A 19,310-nucleotide genomic window follows, 5' to 3' on the forward strand; every position below is an offset into this window, starting at 1 on the left:
CCCCCCGCCCCCCTCCCTCCAGGCTCCTCCTGCCAGATGAGGACTCTGGACAGCGGCATCGGGACCTTCCCCCCCCCCGCGACCCCTGGGCCGCCGCCCCCCTCCCCCAGTCCCAATCCAGCCCCGGGGGGGGGGGGCGGTGCGGGCAGGAGGCCCCTGCAGCCCCCTGGGACCGCCTCCTCCGCCTCCTCCACCTCCTCCACCTCCTCCACCCCCACGTCAGCTCCCTGGGAGCGCCGCGTCGGTGAGGACCTCGGACAGTGTGGCCCCGCCCCCAACGAGCCTCACAACACAGCGCCTTCCTCAGGTAGGGGTTAGACAGTAGACAGGTCATTAAGTAGCAGGTAGGGGTTAGACAGTACAGAGACAGGTCATTAAGGAGCAGGTAGGGGTTAGACAGTACAGAGACAGGTCATTAAGGAGCAGATAGGGGTTAGACAGTACAGAGACAGGTCATTAAAGAGCAGGTAGGGGTTAGACAGTACAGAGACAGGTCATTAAGGAGCAGGTAGGGGTTAGACAGTAGACAGGTCATTAAGTAGCAGTAGGGGTTAGACAGTACAGAGACAGGTCATTAAGGAGCAGGTAGGGGTTAGACAGTACAGAGACAGGTCATCAAGGAGCAGGTAGGGGTTAGACAGTACAGAGACAGGTCATTAAAGAGCAGGTAGGGGTTAGACAGTACAGAGACAGGTCATTAAGGAGCAGGTAGGGGTTAGACAGTAGACAGGTCGTTAAGGAGCAGGTAGGGGTTAGACAGTACAGAGACAGGTCATTAAGGAGCAGGTAGGGGTTAGACAGTACAGAGACAGGTCATTAAGTAGCAGGTAGGGGTTAGACAGTAAGACAGGTCATTAAGGAGCAGGTAGGGGTTAGACAGTACAGAGACAGGTCATTAAGGAGCAGGTAGGGGTTAGACAGTACAGAGACAGGTCACTAAGGAGCAGGTAGGGGTTAGACAGTACAGAGACAGGTCATTAAGGAGCAGGTAGGGGTTAGACAGTAAAACAGGTCATTAAGGAGCAGGTAGGGGTTAGACAGTACAGAGAGGTCATTAAGGAGCAGGTAGGGGTTAGACAGTACAGAGACAGGTCATTAAGGAGCAGGTAGGGGTTAGACAGTACAGACACAGGTCATTAAGGAGCAGGTAGGGGTAGACAGTACAGAGAGAGGTCATTAAGGAGCAGGTAGGGGTTAGACAGGTCATTAAGGAGCAGATAGGGGTTAGACAGTATGACAGGTCATCAAGGAGCAGGTAGGGTTAGACAGTATAGTGTGTTTGTGTGTGTGTGAGAAGCTACCACGCTCAAAGGGAGCTCAAACTCGCTGATGTTGTCACGCCTGCTATACCACACACAGATGGACACACAAACACATACTCATGCACGCATGCATACAAACACCTTTGCACATGCATGTGTGTGATCAAAATATATATTGTATAAAATGCCCGTTTGTTTAATGACAGCAGTGGCATATGGGAACATTTGTGTCCGCAGGGAATCTGTGAGGAAAACCCATTGAAAGAGAAAGGAAGAGACGTAAAAGATGTGTGTGTGTGTGTGTGTGTGTGTGTGTGTGTGTGTGTGTGTGTGTGTGTGTGTGTGTGTGTGTGTGTGTGTGTGTGTGTGTGTGTGTGTGTGTGTGTGTGTGTGTGTGTGTGTGTGTGTGTGTGTGTGTGTGTGTGAATTTCCAGTTGACAGGTATCCCATGATTCATTTCTCCTTTCCTTCTTCTTCTGTTGCCTCCCAGATTGCTCCGGAAGACATCGGTTGAGTTTAAAGGGTTCTCGTGAAGCCATCTCCACCACCAAACAAGAGGAGGAAGAGGAAGAGGAGGAGGAGGAGTTGGAGGAGGAGCGAGATGGGGGAATGAGGAGCCAGCGCCTCCTGTCTCCTGTGAGTGCTCGTTTCCTCTGACCTTCTCAGATACCAAACCCTCTTATTCCCATGATGCACCAGCAATGGCTGCATGTTGGGTATTAGACGATACGTGTAGGGGTTAGTTTAGATTGGGTCGGTTGGGTTAAAGAGGGTTAGTTTAGGTGTCAGGTTAGAGATGGTGAGTTTAGCCATGGTTAGTTTAGGTTTTAAGTTAGAGATGGTTAGTTTAGGTGTTAAGTTAGAGATGGTTAGTATAGGTGTTAGTTAGAGATGGTTAGTTTAGGTTAAATGGTTAGTTTAGGTGTTAGTGAGGGTTTGATATGTTCTGATCTCAGTGTTTTCACGTGAACACCCAGGACAGGACCCTGCGAGCGTGCACGTACACGGGCACCAGCACTGAGACGCAAGCTGAGGACCACAGTCCAGGTCTCACCCTCTCACTCACTCACTCACTCACTCACTCACTCACTCACTCACTCACTCACTCACTCACTCACTCACTCACTCACTCACTCACTCACTCACTCACTCACTCACTCACTCACTCACTCACTCACTCACTCACTCACTAACTCTGACACTGACTCACTCACTCATACAAACTCACACACACACAAACTGACACACACACACACACTCACACACACACACACACACACACACACACACACACACACACACACACACACACACACACACACACACACACACACACACACACACAGAGACACACTCCTCTTCATCAAACTGGTCTTCCTCGATCCAGGGTTGAAAGCGCTGAGTTTGGAGCCGCCGCTGTCCATCATGGACTGTTACCGTGACGACGCCTTCCGTCGCCTGGAGACAGGGGGCGGGGGTTCTCCCACTACGACCAATCAGGGGACAGCCTCGACGTGAGTGCGAGTGGCTCTGCATTATTGCTAGGAATGAGTCTTTGTTAAACATATATATATATATATATATATATATATATATATATTAGTGTATGCTACACGTGGACACTAAACAAGATAACAGTTTTTGCCGGGATTTATTAGTTTTTATTAGCGTGACGAGACGACCGTAACGAGCGCTACCCAGCGATGAAAACAATATCCAGAGAGAGCGAACCAATCAAATCGTGCCATCTTAGGAGGTCCACGTGTAGCATATACTAAATATATATACCCAAGTATCTGTACACTGGTCGTGGTATTGATATGGTGGTGGTGGTGGAGACTGACCCTAACCCTCCCCCCTTCTCCCCCCCCTCTCGATCTCTCTCTCTCTCTCTCTCCTCCTCTCTGTCCTCTCTCTCTCTCTCTCTCTCTCTCTCTCTCTCTCTCTCTCCCTCCCTCTCTCTCTCCCCCCTCTCCCCCCTCCTCCCTCCCTCTCTCTCTCTCTCTCTCTCTCTCTCTCTCTCCCCCTCTCTCTCCCCCTCCCTCCCCTCCTCCCCCTCTCTCCCCCTCTCAGGTAGAGCCGTCTCCTCCTCCACTCTGAACCAGCTGATCCGCTCCGCAGCAGAGCCAAGGGCCCTGACCCCCCCCCCCCCCCCCCCCACCACGCCGGAGGGCTGCGTACAGCGCCCACCCTCCCCCTCCTCCTCCCCCCCCCCTCCTCCTCCCTGGACGTCCCGTGGCTGGGGCGCCGCGATGCTCCCTCAGCGACTCCCTGCACTCATCTTGACCAGCCAGGTCGCTGACGACACTAGCGGCCTGAAGCGCTAATAGCTGTCCCCCCCCCGCCCCCCCCCCCCCCCCCGGCCCCCCCGAGCTGCCCCCGCCCCCCCCCCCCGGCCCCCCGAGCTGCCCCCGCCCCCCCCCCCCCCCCTCGTCGCGTCGCTCAGACGCTGCAGGAACTCGCCCCTAGCTGGGCCATCGTCCAAAAGGCTTTGATGTCGATCCAGAGGAGAGCTCCAACAGTCGTGTAGCGGATCGCCTTCTTCCACAGACATTGCTAGAACTTTCCTTCAGGGGCGCCGCGATGCGATTGGTCGACGAGACGCTCTGTTTTTGAACTGTTTTCTATGAAGCCGTTACCATGAGAGGAGGTTAACCGGTGTATTTTTCTAAGTATAGGAGTCGCGTTCCTCAGGTCAGCTGCCTCAGCGCACTTCGGTCATACATGTGATCTCATCACTTCCTCAATAAATTAACTATATTTTAAACTTTCAACTGGCCTCCTGTCATTTGATACCTGGCTGAGTTTGTGTGTGTGTGTGTGTGTGTGTGTGTGTGTGTGTGTGTGTGTGTGTGTGTGTGTGTGTGTGTGCGTGTGCGTTTGTGTGCTCAAGGTATGGCATAAACATAGGCCTACAAAAAACATAAAAAACATTCATGTGAATAATAAATACATTATATTAAATGCATGAAATGCACGCTCTCTCTCTCTCTCTCTCTCTCTCTCTCTCTCTCTCTCTCTCTCTCTCTCTCTCTCTCACTCTCACTCTCACTCTCACTCTCACTCACTCACACGGCGTTGGACGCGCTCCACACTCCTCAAAGTATTTCCGCGTCCGCCTGAGGCAGCAGTTGAAGCGCACGGAGCCCCTTCGGCGGGGGGGGTTTGGACCACGACTGACGCCGGTGACTGTAACCCCCGCGCGGCTCATCAGCGGGACGCTGAGCCACAGTCGAACGGGGTCTCCAGGAGAGCCCGGACCCCGGACTCAGATCCCGACGGTCACGCAGCTCCTCCGGCTGGTCTCCAGGAGAAACCGGACTCGGACCCCGGACGTCCCCGGGCCGTGCGGCGGTGGGACCTCCGTGCTCTGATGTGCTCGGTGAGAGGGGAGGATGGCCATGGTTCTCCTCGCCTCGTTGGTCGCAGTCCTTCTCCCGGCGATAGGTAGGACGAATGTTGGGTTTCTGTCCCCCGTCGTTCGGTCCCAGTCCGGATTTCTGTGTTTTCTTCATTCGATTCTCCATTTTTCCAGTGCGTTTCGACCTTTTTAAGTCAAGTTGTTTTCTTTGAAACCTTCAATGACCGCAAATTGCAATCGTAATGCCCCTTTTTTAAACTTTAATAGTGTTTTTTGTTTTCAATTCTAATCAATATACTAATTATGTTTTCTTCTTATTGTTTGTGCTCTGTTGGATTCTCGATGGTTATATACATACATTATATACATATATATTATTATATACATATAGCCATCGAGAATGGTTAATTGGAATGGAGAATTGGTTGTATACATATAACCAATAATAGTATATATGCTATTATTATTATTATTATTATTATATATTATTCTGTATTATTGTATATTATTATTATTATTATTATTATTATTATTATTATTATTATTATTATATCGTGTCCGAATCTCTTTGCCTAGATATGTTCTGTTGTCTATTCTATTAGACCCCCGCTCCCCCCAACACACACACACACACACACACACACACACACACACACACACACACACACACACACCACACACACACACACACACACACACACACACACACACACACTCACACAATCCGAAGAAAGGTGTGATTCTGCCCCTCATTTACATTCAGGGCGTTTAGCGGACGCTTTTATCCAGAGCGACAATAAGTCCAAGTGTCAGCAGGAAGAGGAACGACCATATGTGGACCCCGGGACTTTGAGCCGGCCCTGTGACCTCCCTGCTGGGTCTTCCCTCCTGCTACACACAACCTCACCGTAGCTCCCAATCATAACTCTTTGGCGCCGCTGCTGCCTCCACCTCGTCACGCTCCTCGTCGTCTCCTTCCGCGTTTCTATTGAGCCTTTCGTTCTTTATCATGTGGTTCACTTGGCAGAGAAGTCCAAGCGACACATGTTCCTATAGCAGCCCGCCCCATCATGACCGGCCCGCCACGTTAACATGACTGACCGCCACGTTAACATGACTGACCGCCCCTCCAGGGTTAACATGACCGGCCCGCCACGTTAACATGACCACCACTCCAGGGTTAACATGACCGGCCCGCCACGTTAACATGACTGACCGCCACTCCAGGGTTAACATGACCGGCCCGCCACGTTAACATGACCACCACTCCAGGGTTAACATGACCGGCCCGCCACGTTAACATGACTGACCGCCCCTCCAGGGTTAACATGACCGGCCCGCCACGTTAACATGACTGACCGGCCCTCCAGGGTTAACATGACCGGCCCGCCACGTTAACATGACTGACCGCCACGTTAACATGACTGACCGCCACGTTAACATGACTGACCGCCACGTTAACATGACTGACCGCCCCTCCAGGGTTAACATGACCGGCCCGCCACGTTAACATGACCGGCCCTCCAGGGTTAACATGACTGACCGCCACGTTAACATGACTGACCGGCCCTCCAGGGTTAACATGACCGGCCCTCCAGGGTTAACATGACCGGCCCGCCACGTTAACATGACCGCCACTCCAGGGTTTACATGACCGGCCCGCCACGTTAACATGACTGACCGCCACTCCAGGGTTAACATGACCGGCCCGCCACGTTAACATGACTGACCGCCCCTCCAGGGTTAACATGACCGGCCCGCCACGTTAACCATGACTGACCGCCACTCCAGGGTTAACATGACCGGCCCGCCACGTTAACATGACCGCCACTCCAGGGTTTACATGACCGGCCCGCCACGTTAACATGACCGCCACTCCAGGGTTTACATGACCGGCCCTCCACGTTAACATGACCGCCACTCCAGGGTTAACATGACCGGCCCGCCACGTTAACATGACCGCCACTCCAGGGTTTACATGACCGGCCCTCCACGTTAACATGACCGGCCCTCCACGTTAACATGACCGCCACTCCAGGGTTTACATGACCGGCCCGCCACGTTAACATGACTGACCGCCACTCCAGGGTTAACATGACCGGCCCGCCACGTTAACATGACCGCCACTCCAGGGTTTACATGACCGGCCCGCCACGTTAACATGACCGCCACTCCAGGGTTTACATGACCGGCCCGCCACGTTAACATGACTGACCGCCACTCCAGGGTTAACATGACCGGCCCGCCACGTTAACATGACCGCCACTCCAGGGTTTACATGACCGGCCCGCCACGTTAACATGACCGCCACTCCAGGGTTTACATGACCGGCCCGCCACGTTAACATGACCGGCCCTCCAGGGTTAACATGACCGGCCCGCCACATGACCGCCACTCCAGGGTTAACATGACCGGCCCGCCACGTTAACATGACCGCCACTCCAGGGTTTACATGACCTTTTCCCCGGCTTGGCGTAATCAGGCCTTTGCGCGTACGGGACTTTTACTTTGACATTCGTCACCGTCAGCTGCCCGTGCGGTTCTTTCCGTCCGTCTCTATGAACACGACGACTTTAAGACAAAATAGTCAATCAATCAATCAATCAATCAATCAATCAATCAATCAATCAATCAATCAATCAATCAATCAATGTGTCACCGACCGCACCGCCGCACGAACCCCGACCCTGACCCTCCGCTGCGTCCCGACTCCCCAGGCGCGGGCCTCCAGATCCAGTGCTACCAGTGCGAGGAGGCGGCGCATGACTGCTCCCTGCCGGACTACGTGGTGAACTGCACCGTGAACGTCCAGGACACGTGTCAGCAGGAGGTGCTCGTGACACCGGACGGTACGGGGCCCGGTGAGGGGGGGGGGGGGGATCATCCTGATCCTAGAGGAACACAACGATGGTGATTGGATTAGAATGGATCGATTGAATCAAGCGTGAGGCCCGATGATGAAGCTACTTGTTGTGCTCCATTTATACATGGTAATAATAAGCACTGATCGGCATAAGCAGAATAAGAATGGTCCTCGCCATTATCACCTTTGTGTAAATATGACATGTTTTCCACCTGTTAATAATAGGAGTGGCGCGCACATCCAAAGGTAATCCACTGGTGCTAGACAATAGAGTTGAAAATAAGAAGAAAGGAGAGCCTCCCCACGGTTTAAATGCTCCAGAAGTGGATTTATTAACAGGCAACGTTTCGATCTCTAGGGATCTTCATCAGGCATGTTTTCCCACCTGTGAAATGATATTAACTTTATAAAGTCCTACATTTAAAATTGCATTTGTTTAGATCTGTATTCAATCATACCTAATTAGCCTTAATTAACGAGTGTAGAACTTTATTCAATTATAGCTCACTGTCTCTCCAGACTGACTGTCTCTCCCCTCCAGGTGGGCACTAGTGTAGGGACTGACTGTCTCTCCCCTCCAGATGGGCACTAGTGTAAGGACTGACTGTCTCTCCCCTCCAGGTGGGCACTAGTGTAAGGACTGACTGTCTCTCCCCTCCAGGTGGGCACTAGTGTAAGGACTGACTGTCTCTCCCCTCCAGGTGTGCAATAGTGTAAGGACTGACTGTCTCTCCCCTCCAGATGGGCACTAGTGTAAGGACTGACTGTCTCTCCCCTCCAGGTGGGCACTAGTGTAAGGACTGACTGTCTCTCCCCTCCAGGTGGGCACTAGTGTAAGGACTGACTGTCTCTCCCCTCCAGGTGGGCACTAGTGTAAGGACTGACTGTCTCTCCCCTCCATGTGGGCACTAGTGTAAGGACTGACTGTCTCTCCCCTCCAGATGGGCACTAGTGTAAGGACTGACTGTCTCTCCCCTCCAGGTGGGCACTAGTGTAAGGACTGACTGTCTCTCCCCTCCAGGTGGGCACTAGTGTAAGGACTGACTGTCTCTCCCCTCCAGGTGTGCACTAGTGTAAGGACTGACTGTCTCTCCCCTCCAGGTGGGCACTAGTGTAAGGACTGACTGTCTCTCCCCTCCAGGTGGGCACTAGTGTAAGGACTGACTGTCTCTCCCCTCCAGGCGGGCACTAGTGTAAGGACTGACTGTCTCTCCCCTCCAGGTGTGCACTAGTGTAAGGACTGACTGTCTCTCCCCTCCAGGCGGGCACTAGTGTAAGGACTGACTGTCTCTCCCCTCCAGGTGTGCACTAGTGTAAGGACTGACTGTCTCTCCCCTCCAGACGGGCACTAGTGTAAGGACTGACTGTCTCTCCCCTCCATGTGGGCACTAGTGTAAGGACTGACTGTCTCTCCCCTCCAGATGGGCACTAGTGTAAGGACTGACTGTCTCTCCCCTCCAGGTGGGCACTAGTGTAAGGACTGACTGTCTCTCCCCTCCAGGTGTGCACTAGTGTAAGGACTGACTGTCTCTCCCCTCCAGGTGTGCACTAGTGTAAGGACTGACTGTCTCTCCCCTCCAGGTGGGCACTAGTGTAAGGACTGACTGTCTCTCCCCTCCAGGTGGGCACTAGTGTAAGGACTGACTGTCTCTCCCCTCCAGGCGGGCACTAGTGTAAGGACTGACTGTCTCTCCCCTCCAGGTGTGCACTAGTGTAAGGACTGACTGTCTCTCCCCTCCAGGCGGGCACTAGTGTAAGGACTGACTGTCTCTCCCCTCCAGGTGTGCACTAGTGTAAGGACTGATTGTCTCTCCCCTCCAGGTGGGCACTAGTGTTAGGACTGACTGTCTCTCCCCTCCAGGTGTGCACTACCGTAAGTCGTGTGCGTCGTCGGGGGCGTGTCTCATCTCGTCGTCGGGCTACCAGCAGTTCTGCACGGGGCGCCTGCACTCGGTCTGCATCAGCTGCTGCTCCCAGCCGCTGTGCAACGGGCCGCGCCGGAGGCGGAGCCAGCCCTCCGCCAGCAGCGGCCCGGCCCCCCGCCTCTGGAGCCCCGCCCCCTTCTGCAGGCTCCTCCCACTCCTCCTGCTCCTGATGTTGGGGGAGGGGCTGGTGTAGACGCCGCCGGCTGCGCGCGCACGCGCGCGCGTGTGTGTGTGTGTGTGTGTGTGTGTGTGTGTGTGTGTGTGTGTGTGTGTGTGTGTGTGTGTGTGTGTGTGTGTGTGTGTGTGTGTGTGTGTGTATGTGTGTGCTTCTTTGTAATGTTATAATTCTTTGTGTTTATTTATAACCATATGTTAAAACACCTGGGTCTGAATTCCCGGTAGCTCGCTCTGAATAGAATAAAATATAGACCTGTTAAAATATAAATATATCGTCACCATATTGAGCGGAACACATTAGTTCACCAACAAGCAGCCGTCGAAGACACTCTGCCAAGCATGGCGTGTAAAAAAATACCCAATAACTATTCAGTACATCCACGCCGTACACCGAATGAGCCTTCACGGATGGCGCAGAGGAACTCCTGCATATTGCTGTGCTACTGGCGCCCCCTGCTGGGGACGCTGTTGAGTTACAACATGAACCCGGCAGTGCTGGTGGTTCCGCAGCGTCCGTCCGCAGCGCTGTCGACGAGGTATCTAAAAGGGGGTAGAGTCACACAACATTCAATGAAGACCTTAGTACTGGTTCATGTTGGACTTCAACCAGAGCACACTGAGTCCAGTTATAAAATAACATATGGTTTTAGGGGGGCTTATTTAGGCCTATATCTCTCAATAAATCTTTGATCATCAAACCTCTCGTCTTTCAATGCAGTTTGTGTTTTGCTTTTTTGAACTATTTGTAGTTTACAGACAAATATAATGTCTATAACCGGTTGAAGTCCAACACTGGTTGGACTTCGTGCCAGTATATGTACTTATTACTCTTATTCTCTCTTTTTAGATGTACTTTTCACCCTTGAGCTGCAGGAGTGTGTGTGTGTGCATTAACTTTAGTGAGGTTGTGTGTCTGTTATTGAAGCTATGTGTGAAATATAGCATCACATGGCTGAGAGAGAGAGACAGAGAGAGTGTCCTTTACAGTGTAGGCAGCGTTGTGTTTCAGTAGAGAGAGATAGAGGGAGAGGGAGGGAGAGAGAGAGACAGAGAGAGAGATAGAGAGAGAGAGAGAGAGAGAGAGAGAGAGAGAGAGAGAGAGAGAGAGAGAGAGAGAGAGAGAGAGAAAGAGGGAGAGAGAGAGAGAGAGAGACTCCTCTACAGTAGGCAGTGCTTCTGGTTCAGTAGAGGGTTAGGGTTAGTATGCCCTTAGTTGCTTCTGTTTCAGTAGAGCACCATCATGGCGTCCAGGAGGTTGGAGGCTCGACCCGTCATCGCCTGCTTCAAGACCCTCCTGCTGGTCTACTGCCTGCTGTTCTGGGTGAGTCTCTACTGGTCTACTACTGGTCTACTACGGGTCCACTGGTCTACTGGGTGAGTCTCTAGGACCTACTTGGTGAGTCTCTAGGACCTACTGGTCTACTGGGTGAGTCTCTAGAACCTGGTCTACTGGGTGAGTCTCTAGAACCTGGTCTACTGGGTGAGTCTCTAGAACATACTGGTCTACTGGGTGAGTCTCTAGAACCTACTGGTCTACTGGGTGAGTCTCTAGAACCTACTGGTCTACTGGGAGAGTCTCTAGGACCTACTGGTCTACTGGGTGAGTCTCTAGGACCTACTGGTCTACTGGGTGAGTCTCTAGGACATACTGGTCTACTGGGAGAGTCTCTAGGACCTACTGGTCTACTGGGTGAGTCTCTAGGACCTACTGGTCTACTGGGTGAGTCTCTAGGACATACTGGTCTACTGGGTGAGTCTCTAGAACATACTGGTCTACTGGGTGAGTCTCTAGGACCTACTGGTCTACTGGGTGAGTCTCTAGGACCCACTGGTCTACTGGGTGAGTCTCTAGAACCTACTGGTCTACTGGGTGAGTCTCTAGGACCCACTGGGTGAGTCTCTAGGACCTACTGGTCTACTGGGTGAGTCTCTAGGACCTACTGGCTGAGTCTCTAGGACCTACTGGGAGAGTCTCTAGGACCTACTGGCTGAGTCTCTAGGACCTACTGGGAGAGTCTCTAGGACCTACTGGGTGAGTCTCTTGGACCTACTGGTCTTCTTCTACTGGTTGTAGTGGGAGACGGCGTGCATGTGTGTTTGTGTGTGTGTATATCTGGGTGTGTGTGTTTGTATTCGTGTGTGCGTGCATATATGTGTGTGTTTGTGCGTGTTTGGGTGTGTGTGGGTGTGTGTATGTGTGTATATCTGCGTTTGTGTGTGTGTGTTTATTTGTTGTGTTTGTGTGTGTGTTTGTGTATATCTGCATGTGCGTGTGTGTGTGTGTCTGTGCGTATGTGTGTTTGTGTGTGCGTATGTGTGTGTGTGTGTGTGTATGTTTCTGTGCGAATGCGTGTGTGTGTATGCATGTGTGTGCGTGTATGTGCGTATGCGTGTGTGTGTGTGTGTGCGCGTGTGTGTTCGTATGCGTGCGTGTGTGTGCATGTGTGCGTGTGTGTGTGTGTGTGTGTGTGTGTGCGTGTGTGTGTATGTGTGCGTGCGTGCGTGTGTGTGTGTGTGTGTGTGTGTGTGTGTGTGTGTGTTAAAGTACAACATAGAGAGCTCCTCCCTAGAGAGGCGTGTGTCAGGGTCAGAGGTCAGATGGGAGCTCATTAGAGAGCAGGTGAGGAATGCCAGAGGGCCGCCGCCCCCCCAGCTGGGGCCCCTCCCTCCTAGAGTCACCCTGGGGGGCGTCGCCCTCTCAGGACCCGCCCCCCGCCTCAGAGCCGTCCAATAGCAGGCGGGCTGGACTCAGACCAGAGAGTGTGGGAGCCTCTCTCTGTCTTTCTGAGGGCCCTACATTATGTTTGGCCCCTGGCTGGTCTCTCTGAGGGCCTCTGGCTAGTCTCTCTGAGGGACCCTGGTCTCTCTGAGGGACTCTGGTCTCTCTGAGGCTCTGGTCTCTCTGAGGGCCCCTGGTCTCTCTAATGCCCCCTGGTCTCTCTGAAGGCCCCTGGCTAGTCTCTCTGAGGGCCTCTGGCTAGTCTCTCTGAGGGCCTCTGGTCTCTCTGAGGGCCCCTGGTCTCTCTGAGGGCCTCTGGCTAGTCTCTCTGAGGGCCCCTGGTCGCTCTGAGGGCCTGGTCTCTCTGAGGGCCCCTGGTCTCTCTGAGGGCCCCTGGTCTCTCTGAGGGCCTGGTCTCTCTGAGGGCCCCTGGTCTCTCTGAGGGCCCTCTGAGGGCCCCTGGTCTCTCTGAGGGCCCTGGTCTCTCTGAGGGCCTCTGGTCTCTCTGAGGGCCTGGTCTCTCTGAAGGCCTCTGGTCTCTCTGAGGGCCTCTGGTCTCTCTGAGGGCCTGGTCTCTCTGAGGGCCTCTGGTCTCTCTGAGGGGCCCTAGTCTCTCTGAGGGCCCCTGGTCTCTCTGAGGGCCCCTGTTCTCTCTGAGGGCCCCTGGTCTCTCTGAGGGCCCTCTGAGGGCCCCTGGTCTCTCTGAGGGCCCTGGTCTCTCTGAGGGCCTCTGGTCTCTCTGAGGGCCCCTGGTCTCTCTGAGGGCCCCTGGTCTCTCTGAGGTCCCCCAGAGGGCCCCTGGTCTTTCTGAGGGCCCCTGGTCTCTCTGAGGGCCCCTGGTCTCTCTGAGGGCCCCTGGTCTCTCAGGGGGCCCCTGGTCTCTCTGAGGGCCCTCTGAGGGCCCTCTGAGGGCCCCTTGTCTCTCTGAGGGCCCTGGTCTCTCTGAGGGCCTCTGGTCTCTCTGAGGGCCTCTGATCTCTCTACGGGGCTCTGGTCTCTCTGAGGGCCCTCAGAGGGCCCCTGGTCTCTCTGAGGGCCCTGGTCTCTCTGAGGGCCTCTGGTCTCTCTGAGGGCCTCTGGTCTCTCTACGGGGCTCTGGTCTCTCTGAGGGCCCTCAGAGGGCCCCTGGTCTCTGGTGCTCTGTGCTAACGGCCCAGCGTGTCCCCAGGCCACGGGGGCCGTCCTGCTGGCGGTGGGGCTGTGGGGGCGCGTCCTCCTGGGGCCCTACCTCTCTCTGCTGGCCGCCTCCTCCTCCAACGCCCCCCTCGTCCTCATGGCAACGGGCACCGCCATCATCCTGGTCGGCCTGTTCGGCTGCCTAGCAACCTGCAGGGGCAGCGTGTGGATGCTGAGGCTGGTGAGGGCGTCGACACGCACACTACGCACTCTACACACTTCACTCTACACACACTATACACTACGCACTCTACACACTTCACTCTACACACACTATACACTACACACTCTACACACGCTACACACTCTACACGCACACTACACACTGTACACACTTCACCCTACACACACTACACACTCAACACACTTCACCCTACACACACTACACACTCTACACACTACACACTCCACACACTCTACACACTACACACTCTACACACTACACACTACACTCTACACACTACACACTACACACACTGCACACTACGCACGCTGCACACACTAGACACACTAGAAACTACACACTACATGCATTAAACACAATACACAATACATTCTACACACAGTACACACACTACACTACACAATAGACACTCTACACACATTGTGGCTGTCTAACGTGACCTTTGACCTATGCAGAAGACTGTCTAACGTGACCTTTGACCTATGCAGAAGACTGTCTAACGTGACCTTTGACCTATGCAGAAGACTGTCTAACGTGACCTTTGACCCCGTTAGTTGGCTGTCTAACGTGACCTTTGACCCCAGCAGTAGGCTCTCTAACGTGACCTTTGACCCCAGCAGTAGGCTCTCTTAACGTGACCTTTGACCCGGTAGTAGGCTCTCTAACGTGACCTTTGACCCCGGCAGTAGGCTCTCTAACGTGACCTTTGACCCGGTAGTAGGCTGTCTAACGTGACCTTTGACCCCGGCAGTACGCGGTCTTCCTGGCGCTGGTCTTCCTCGCTGAACTGGTCGCAGGGATCTCAGCATTCATCTTCCGCCACGAGGTGACGTCATTATCTGTTATTTATTATCACGTACATTATTGATTATCATCATATACATGATCTACATTATATACTGTATACCTTATATACATTGTCTACATTATATACTATATACTTATATACATTATCTACATTATATACTGTATACCTTATATACATTATCTACATTATATACTGACTGTATACCTTATATACATTAACTACATTATATACTGACTGTATACCTTATATACATTATCTACATTATATACTGTATACCTTATATACATTGTCTACATTATATACTATATACCTTATATACATTATCTACATTATATACTGACTGTATACCTTATATACATTAACTACATTATATACTGTATACCTTACATACATTATCTACATTATATACTGACTGTATACTTTATATACATTAACTACATTATATACAATGCATACATTATCTACATTATCCACATTGTATACAATGAATACATTATATACATTACCTACATCATATACATTATATACATTACCTTCATTATCTACACTATATTCATTATCTTCAATATCTAGATTGTATACATTGTATCCATTGTAAACAGAATTTATCTGAATTCTAAACCTCGAATATCATATCCCTTATGATATTATCCCAAATCATCATTCTGATATAGTTGATATACATTGTATTCATTGTGTTTGTGTGTATGTGTGTGTGTGTGTGTGTGTCTGTCGGTGTGTTTTCATGTGTGTTCGTGTGTGCGTGCGTGTGTGTGTGTTTGTGTGTGTGCGTGTGCGTGCGTGCGTGTGCTTGTGTGTGTGTGTGTGTGTGTGTGTGTGTGTGTGTGTGTGTGTGTGTGTGTGTGTGTGTGTGTAGATGAAGGGCAGCTTCCTGAGGACGTTCCAGGAGGCGGTGATCCAGTACAACGCTCAGGACCAGAGGAGTCTGGCCGTGGACAACGTCCAGCGCAACGTGAGACACACACACACAAACACACACACACACGCATGCACGCACGCACGCACACACACACACACACACACACACACACACACACACATACATGCACGCACGCACGCACACACACGCACACCCTCGCACACATACATCACCAGTTTACCCTGTGTGTGTGTGTGTGTGTGTGTGTGTGTGTGTGTGTAGCTACGCTGCTGTGGTGTGTTTAACTACACCAGCTGGGTGTCCAGCCCCTCCTACCCGGCGGGGGCCTCCCAGCCAGCTGCTGCCTCAGCCTCTCCGACTGCCGGCCCCAGGACCTCCATGGACCCACCGGGGCCAGCAAGGTGCACGCCCAGGTAGACCCCTCCCCCTGGAGCCGAGCTCCGCCCCCTGGAGCCGAGCTCCTCCCTCCCTGCTCCTCTCTCCTAGCTCCTCCCTCCTACCACCAATCTCCTCCTCCTCTGTCCTCCACCACTCTCCTACCTCCTCTCCCTAACTCCTGTCTCCTACCTCCTGTCTCCTACCTCCTGTCTCCTCTTCCTCTCTCCTACCTCCTGCCTCTTGTCTCCTACATCCTACCTCCTGTCTTCTCTCTCCTACCTCCTGTCTCCTCCCTCCTGTCTCCTCTCCTGTCACCTCCTCATGTCTGCTACCTCCTTTCTCCTACCTCCTGTCTCCTACCTCCTCTCTCCTAGGGCTGCTATAACTTAGTGACTTCCTTCCTTGAGACCAACATGGGATCATCGCTGGAGTCACGTTTGGAACAGCGTTCTCTCAGGTACACACACACACACACACCACACACACACACACACACACACACACACACACACACACACACACACAGACACACACACACACACACACACACACACACACACACAGACACACACACACACACAGACACACACACACACACACACACACACACACACACACACACACACACACACACACACACACACACACACACACACACACACACACACACACGTTCTCTATGTGTTGTCAGTTGCATTTCCTCTCTCTCTCTCTCTCTCTCTCTCTCTCCTCTCTCTCTCTCTCTCTCTCTCTCTCTCTCTCTCTCTGTCTCTCTCTCTCTCTCTCTCTCTCTCTCTCTCTCTCTCTCTCTCTCTCTCTCTCTAGTTGCTGGGATGCTCCTTGCTTGCTGTCTGTCTCGCTTCATCTCTGCCAACCAGTATGAGATGGTCTAACAGGTACACACACACACACACACACACACACACACACACACACACACTGTGGCAACCCGGCCCGGGCCAATGAAGGAGATGCAGAGCACCTGAGGAACAGGTGGAGGAGCAGGGCTTCAGTAGCCTGCTTCTCATTCGGGGCTCTCCCAGCCATGGAGCTCCTGTGCGGAGAGACCTTTCCTCGTGGGTGACGGGATTCCACCCACGGGGGAGGGGACCGTTGATTTCTCCCTGGTTTTTTGTGTCATGTCATGACACAAAAGTCTTTGTGTCATGTTTAGGATTAAACATGCCTTTTTGGCTTTTTACCCTCAAAGTTGTGTCCTGTTTGGGAGGAGGTGGTTCGCTCACCGTGCCGGGTTGCCACACACACACACACACACACACACACACACACACACACACACACACACACACACACACACACACACACACACACACACACACACACACACACACACACACACACACTCACTCACTTCTGTTTCTGTTTCAGAAGCAAGGTCATCCCCAATCGGCGTGGAAACCTCCACCAATGTTGACAACTGACAGATGTCAATCACCTCCATGCCTTTATAATCACCTTATATCTGTGCATGTACAGCAAGATCCCATGGAGGTCTAATAAACACACTGAAAAGCGCGCTTGGAATGAGTGGTCCTTTGTTCTCGGCCCGGTGGCGCCCTCTGCTGGTGTTCACTGGGGATTGTTGTGGTTTTACAGTACTCGTATATCTGAAGAGATAAGCTGACCAAGGCACTCTTCTTAAAGTTAAAAAGCTAATAATAAATAGGCTAATTCATGATAGAATTAAAAAGTTGCCAGCATGTTTCGGCCACAGTAGGCCTTCATCAGGGCAGACTGGTATATATATATTATATATATATATATATATAGGCGTGTATATATAGGCGTGTATATATATGCCTGTAAAGGCCTACATTTTTTTAAATTACTTAAAATACTCGGATTTTTCTTTAAGAGACTGATTATAGTGAAAGGAGAGAAGGAGTTAGGAGAGAAGATAGGAGAGGAGGAGACATGAGGAGCGTAGAGAGGATACAGGAGAGGAGAGAGGAGACGAGACGGGAGAGGAGAAGAGGAGACAGAAGAGGAGATAGGAGAGGAGACAGGAGAGGAGCTCTGCAACTCCAGGCACGAAGGAATCGAGTCCAGAGAGATGAAAGAAGACGTAGATCAAATACGATTCAAGAAAGAAAATAAGATAAAATAAAGTGAGAATTAATGCAATTAAGAGGTAAAATAAAAGTGATTAAAGAAATCCAATAAAATATCAGATGTATTGTTTTTTTGGGAGTCGTCCAAACGGAAGGGGTCGCTAGTTTTGTCAGAAATCTGGCCCAATCTGGCAACACTGGTGACGTCAGCTGACGTAGCGGTTGTTGTCATTCCGGACTTCTGAGACACGGTAGCTGCTAGCACCAGCAAGCCGACGAACAGTATATTACTATTATAGATATTATTATTGTTGTTAATATACCACAGATCATATCAATGGTCTGTTTTATCAGGCGGCTTCACGTGCGGCAGGGTACAGAACCCCACAGTACGCATGCTGCTCCCGTCACACCGATGTTGAGGTTTAATGAGGAGAGAGAAGAAGAAATCAGCTGGGAGCTCCGCCGCTAGCCGGGTAGCCCCGCCTCTAGCCCGCTAGAGAGAGGTGAGAAGGGGGCTTAAAGTGGTTGAGTTATGAGAACGAGCTAACGACCAACCATACCAAAGACCCTACACCCCTCTCTCTCTCTCTCTCTCTCTCTCTCTCTCTCTCTCTCTCTCTCTCTCTCTCTCTCTCTCTCTCTCTCTCTCTCTCTCTCTCTCTCTCTCTCTCGACATAGATAGATATGTATTTATGTACACATGTATTACATGTCACATTTAGTATATATTATATAGTATGATACATGTAGGTATATATGAATATCATGTCCTAGTGTTCACTAGCTGTGTGTTGGTCACTGTGCTGACTGGTTCATGTCGTTAACTAGCTTTAGTTGGTCACTGTGCTGACTGGTTCATGTCGTTAACTAGCTTTAGTTGGTCACTGTGCTGACTGGTTCATGTCGTTAACTAGCTGTATGTTGGTCACTGCTGAATGGTTCATGTCGTTAACTAGCTGTATGTTGGTCACTGTCCTGACTGGTTCCTAGTGTTCACTAGCTGTGTGTTGGTCACTGTCCTGACTGGTTCCTAGTGTGCACTAGCTGTATGTTGGTCACTGTGCTGCCTGGTTCATGTCGTTAACTAGCTGTATGTTGGTCACTGCTGAATGGTTCATGTCGTTAACTAGCTGTATGTTGGTCACTGTCCTGACTGGTTCCTAGTGTGCACTAGCTGTGTGTTGGTCACTGTGCTGCCTGGTTCATGTCGTTGACTAGCTGTGTGTTGGGTCACAGAGACCTGGCTGTAGGAGGAGTCTGACCTGCCTGTGGCCCCGCCCCTGGCCCCAGCATGGCTCTTCCCTTCAAGATCCCCAAGCGCAGTGCGGGCTCCCCCCAAGAAGGCTCTGAGCGCTTCTGGACGCAGTCGCCACTCTCCCGCCTGCAGGACGGGGAGCCCCCCCAAGAGGTACACACTCTGGACACACACTACACACACTGGTACACACACTACACACTGGTAAGCACTCTACACACTCTGG

General features: G+C 51.8%; 3 protein-coding genes across 4 annotated transcripts; all 3 read left to right on the forward strand.

Moving 5' to 3' along the window:
* The first annotated feature begins 17 nt into the window (after positions 1-17).
* LOC132456523 (neuromodulin-like) lies at positions 18-3,499 on the forward strand. The gene is made up of 5 exons (XM_060050893.1): positions 18-307; positions 1,753-1,898; positions 2,240-2,309; positions 2,650-2,776; positions 3,336-3,499. Exons 1-5 carry the CDS (start codon positions 37-39, stop codon positions 3,337-3,339), a joined length of 618 nt encoding a protein of 205 aa, XP_059906876.1. The 5' UTR covers positions 18-36; the 3' UTR covers positions 3,340-3,499.
* An 832-nt stretch (positions 3,500-4,331) lies between these two features.
* On the forward strand, positions 4,332-10,286 carry LOC132456533 (ly6/PLAUR domain-containing protein 1-like). Of its 2 annotated transcripts, none has more exons than XM_060050915.1 (3): positions 4,332-4,709; positions 7,341-7,472; positions 7,712-8,119. In XM_060050915.1, exons 1-3 carry the CDS (start codon positions 4,658-4,660, stop codon positions 7,894-7,896), a joined length of 369 nt encoding a protein of 122 aa, XP_059906898.1. In that variant the 5' UTR covers positions 4,332-4,657; the 3' UTR covers positions 7,897-8,119. The 2 variants fall into 2 exon arrangements, with proteins under 2 accessions (XP_059906898.1, XP_059906897.1); XM_060050914.1 differs by lacking the exon at positions 7,712-8,119 and adding an exon at positions 9,348-10,286 and having other exon boundaries at positions 4,336-4,709.
* A 393-nt stretch (positions 10,287-10,679) lies between these two features.
* Positions 10,680-17,290, forward strand: LOC132456536 (tetraspanin-7-like). Its single transcript, XM_060050919.1, is given in 10 exon segments — positions 10,680-10,909; positions 13,476-13,664; positions 14,419-14,493; positions 15,353-15,448; positions 15,638-15,689; positions 15,692-15,789; positions 16,129-16,171; positions 16,174-16,210; positions 16,578-16,650; positions 17,147-17,290. Coding segments are annotated over 9 exon segments (741 nt in total). The 5' UTR covers positions 10,680-10,828; the 3' UTR covers positions 16,648-16,650; positions 17,147-17,290.
* The last annotated feature ends 2,020 nt before the right edge of the window (positions 17,291-19,310 follow it).

Source organism: Gadus macrocephalus, chromosome 4 (genome assembly GCF_031168955.1).
Source record: "Gadus macrocephalus chromosome 4, ASM3116895v1".
NCBI lineage: Eukaryota > Metazoa > Chordata > Actinopteri > Gadiformes > Gadidae > Gadus > Gadus macrocephalus.

What these genes read in the sequence shown, in the direction of transcription:
- LOC132456523 (XM_060050893.1), top strand. Translation starts at nt 37, where the DNA reads ATGAGGACTCTGGACAGCGGCATCGGGACCTTCCCCCCCCCCGCGACC. An exon ending in CAACACAGCGCCTTCCTCAG is followed by an intron (nt 308 to 1,752) that starts GTAGGGGTTAGA and finishes GTTGCCTCCCAG; the next exon opens with ATTGCTCCGGAAGACATCGG. An exon ending in AGCTGAGGACCACAGTCCAG is followed by an intron (nt 2,310 to 2,649) that starts GTCTCACCCTCT and finishes TCCTCGATCCAG; the next exon opens with GGTTGAAAGCGCTGAGTTTG.
- LOC132456533 (XM_060050914.1), top strand. Translation starts at nt 4,658, where the DNA reads ATGGCCATGGTTCTCCTCGCCTCGTTGGTCGCAGTCCTTCTCCCGGCG. An exon ending in AGTCCTTCTCCCGGCGATAG is followed by an intron (nt 4,710 to 7,340) that starts GTAGGACGAATG and finishes CCGACTCCCCAG; the next exon opens with GCGCGGGCCTCCAGATCCAG. An exon ending in GGTGCTCGTGACACCGGACG is followed by an intron (nt 7,473 to 9,347) that starts GTACGGGGCCCG and finishes TCTCCCCTCCAG; the next exon opens with GTGTGCACTACCGTAAGTCG.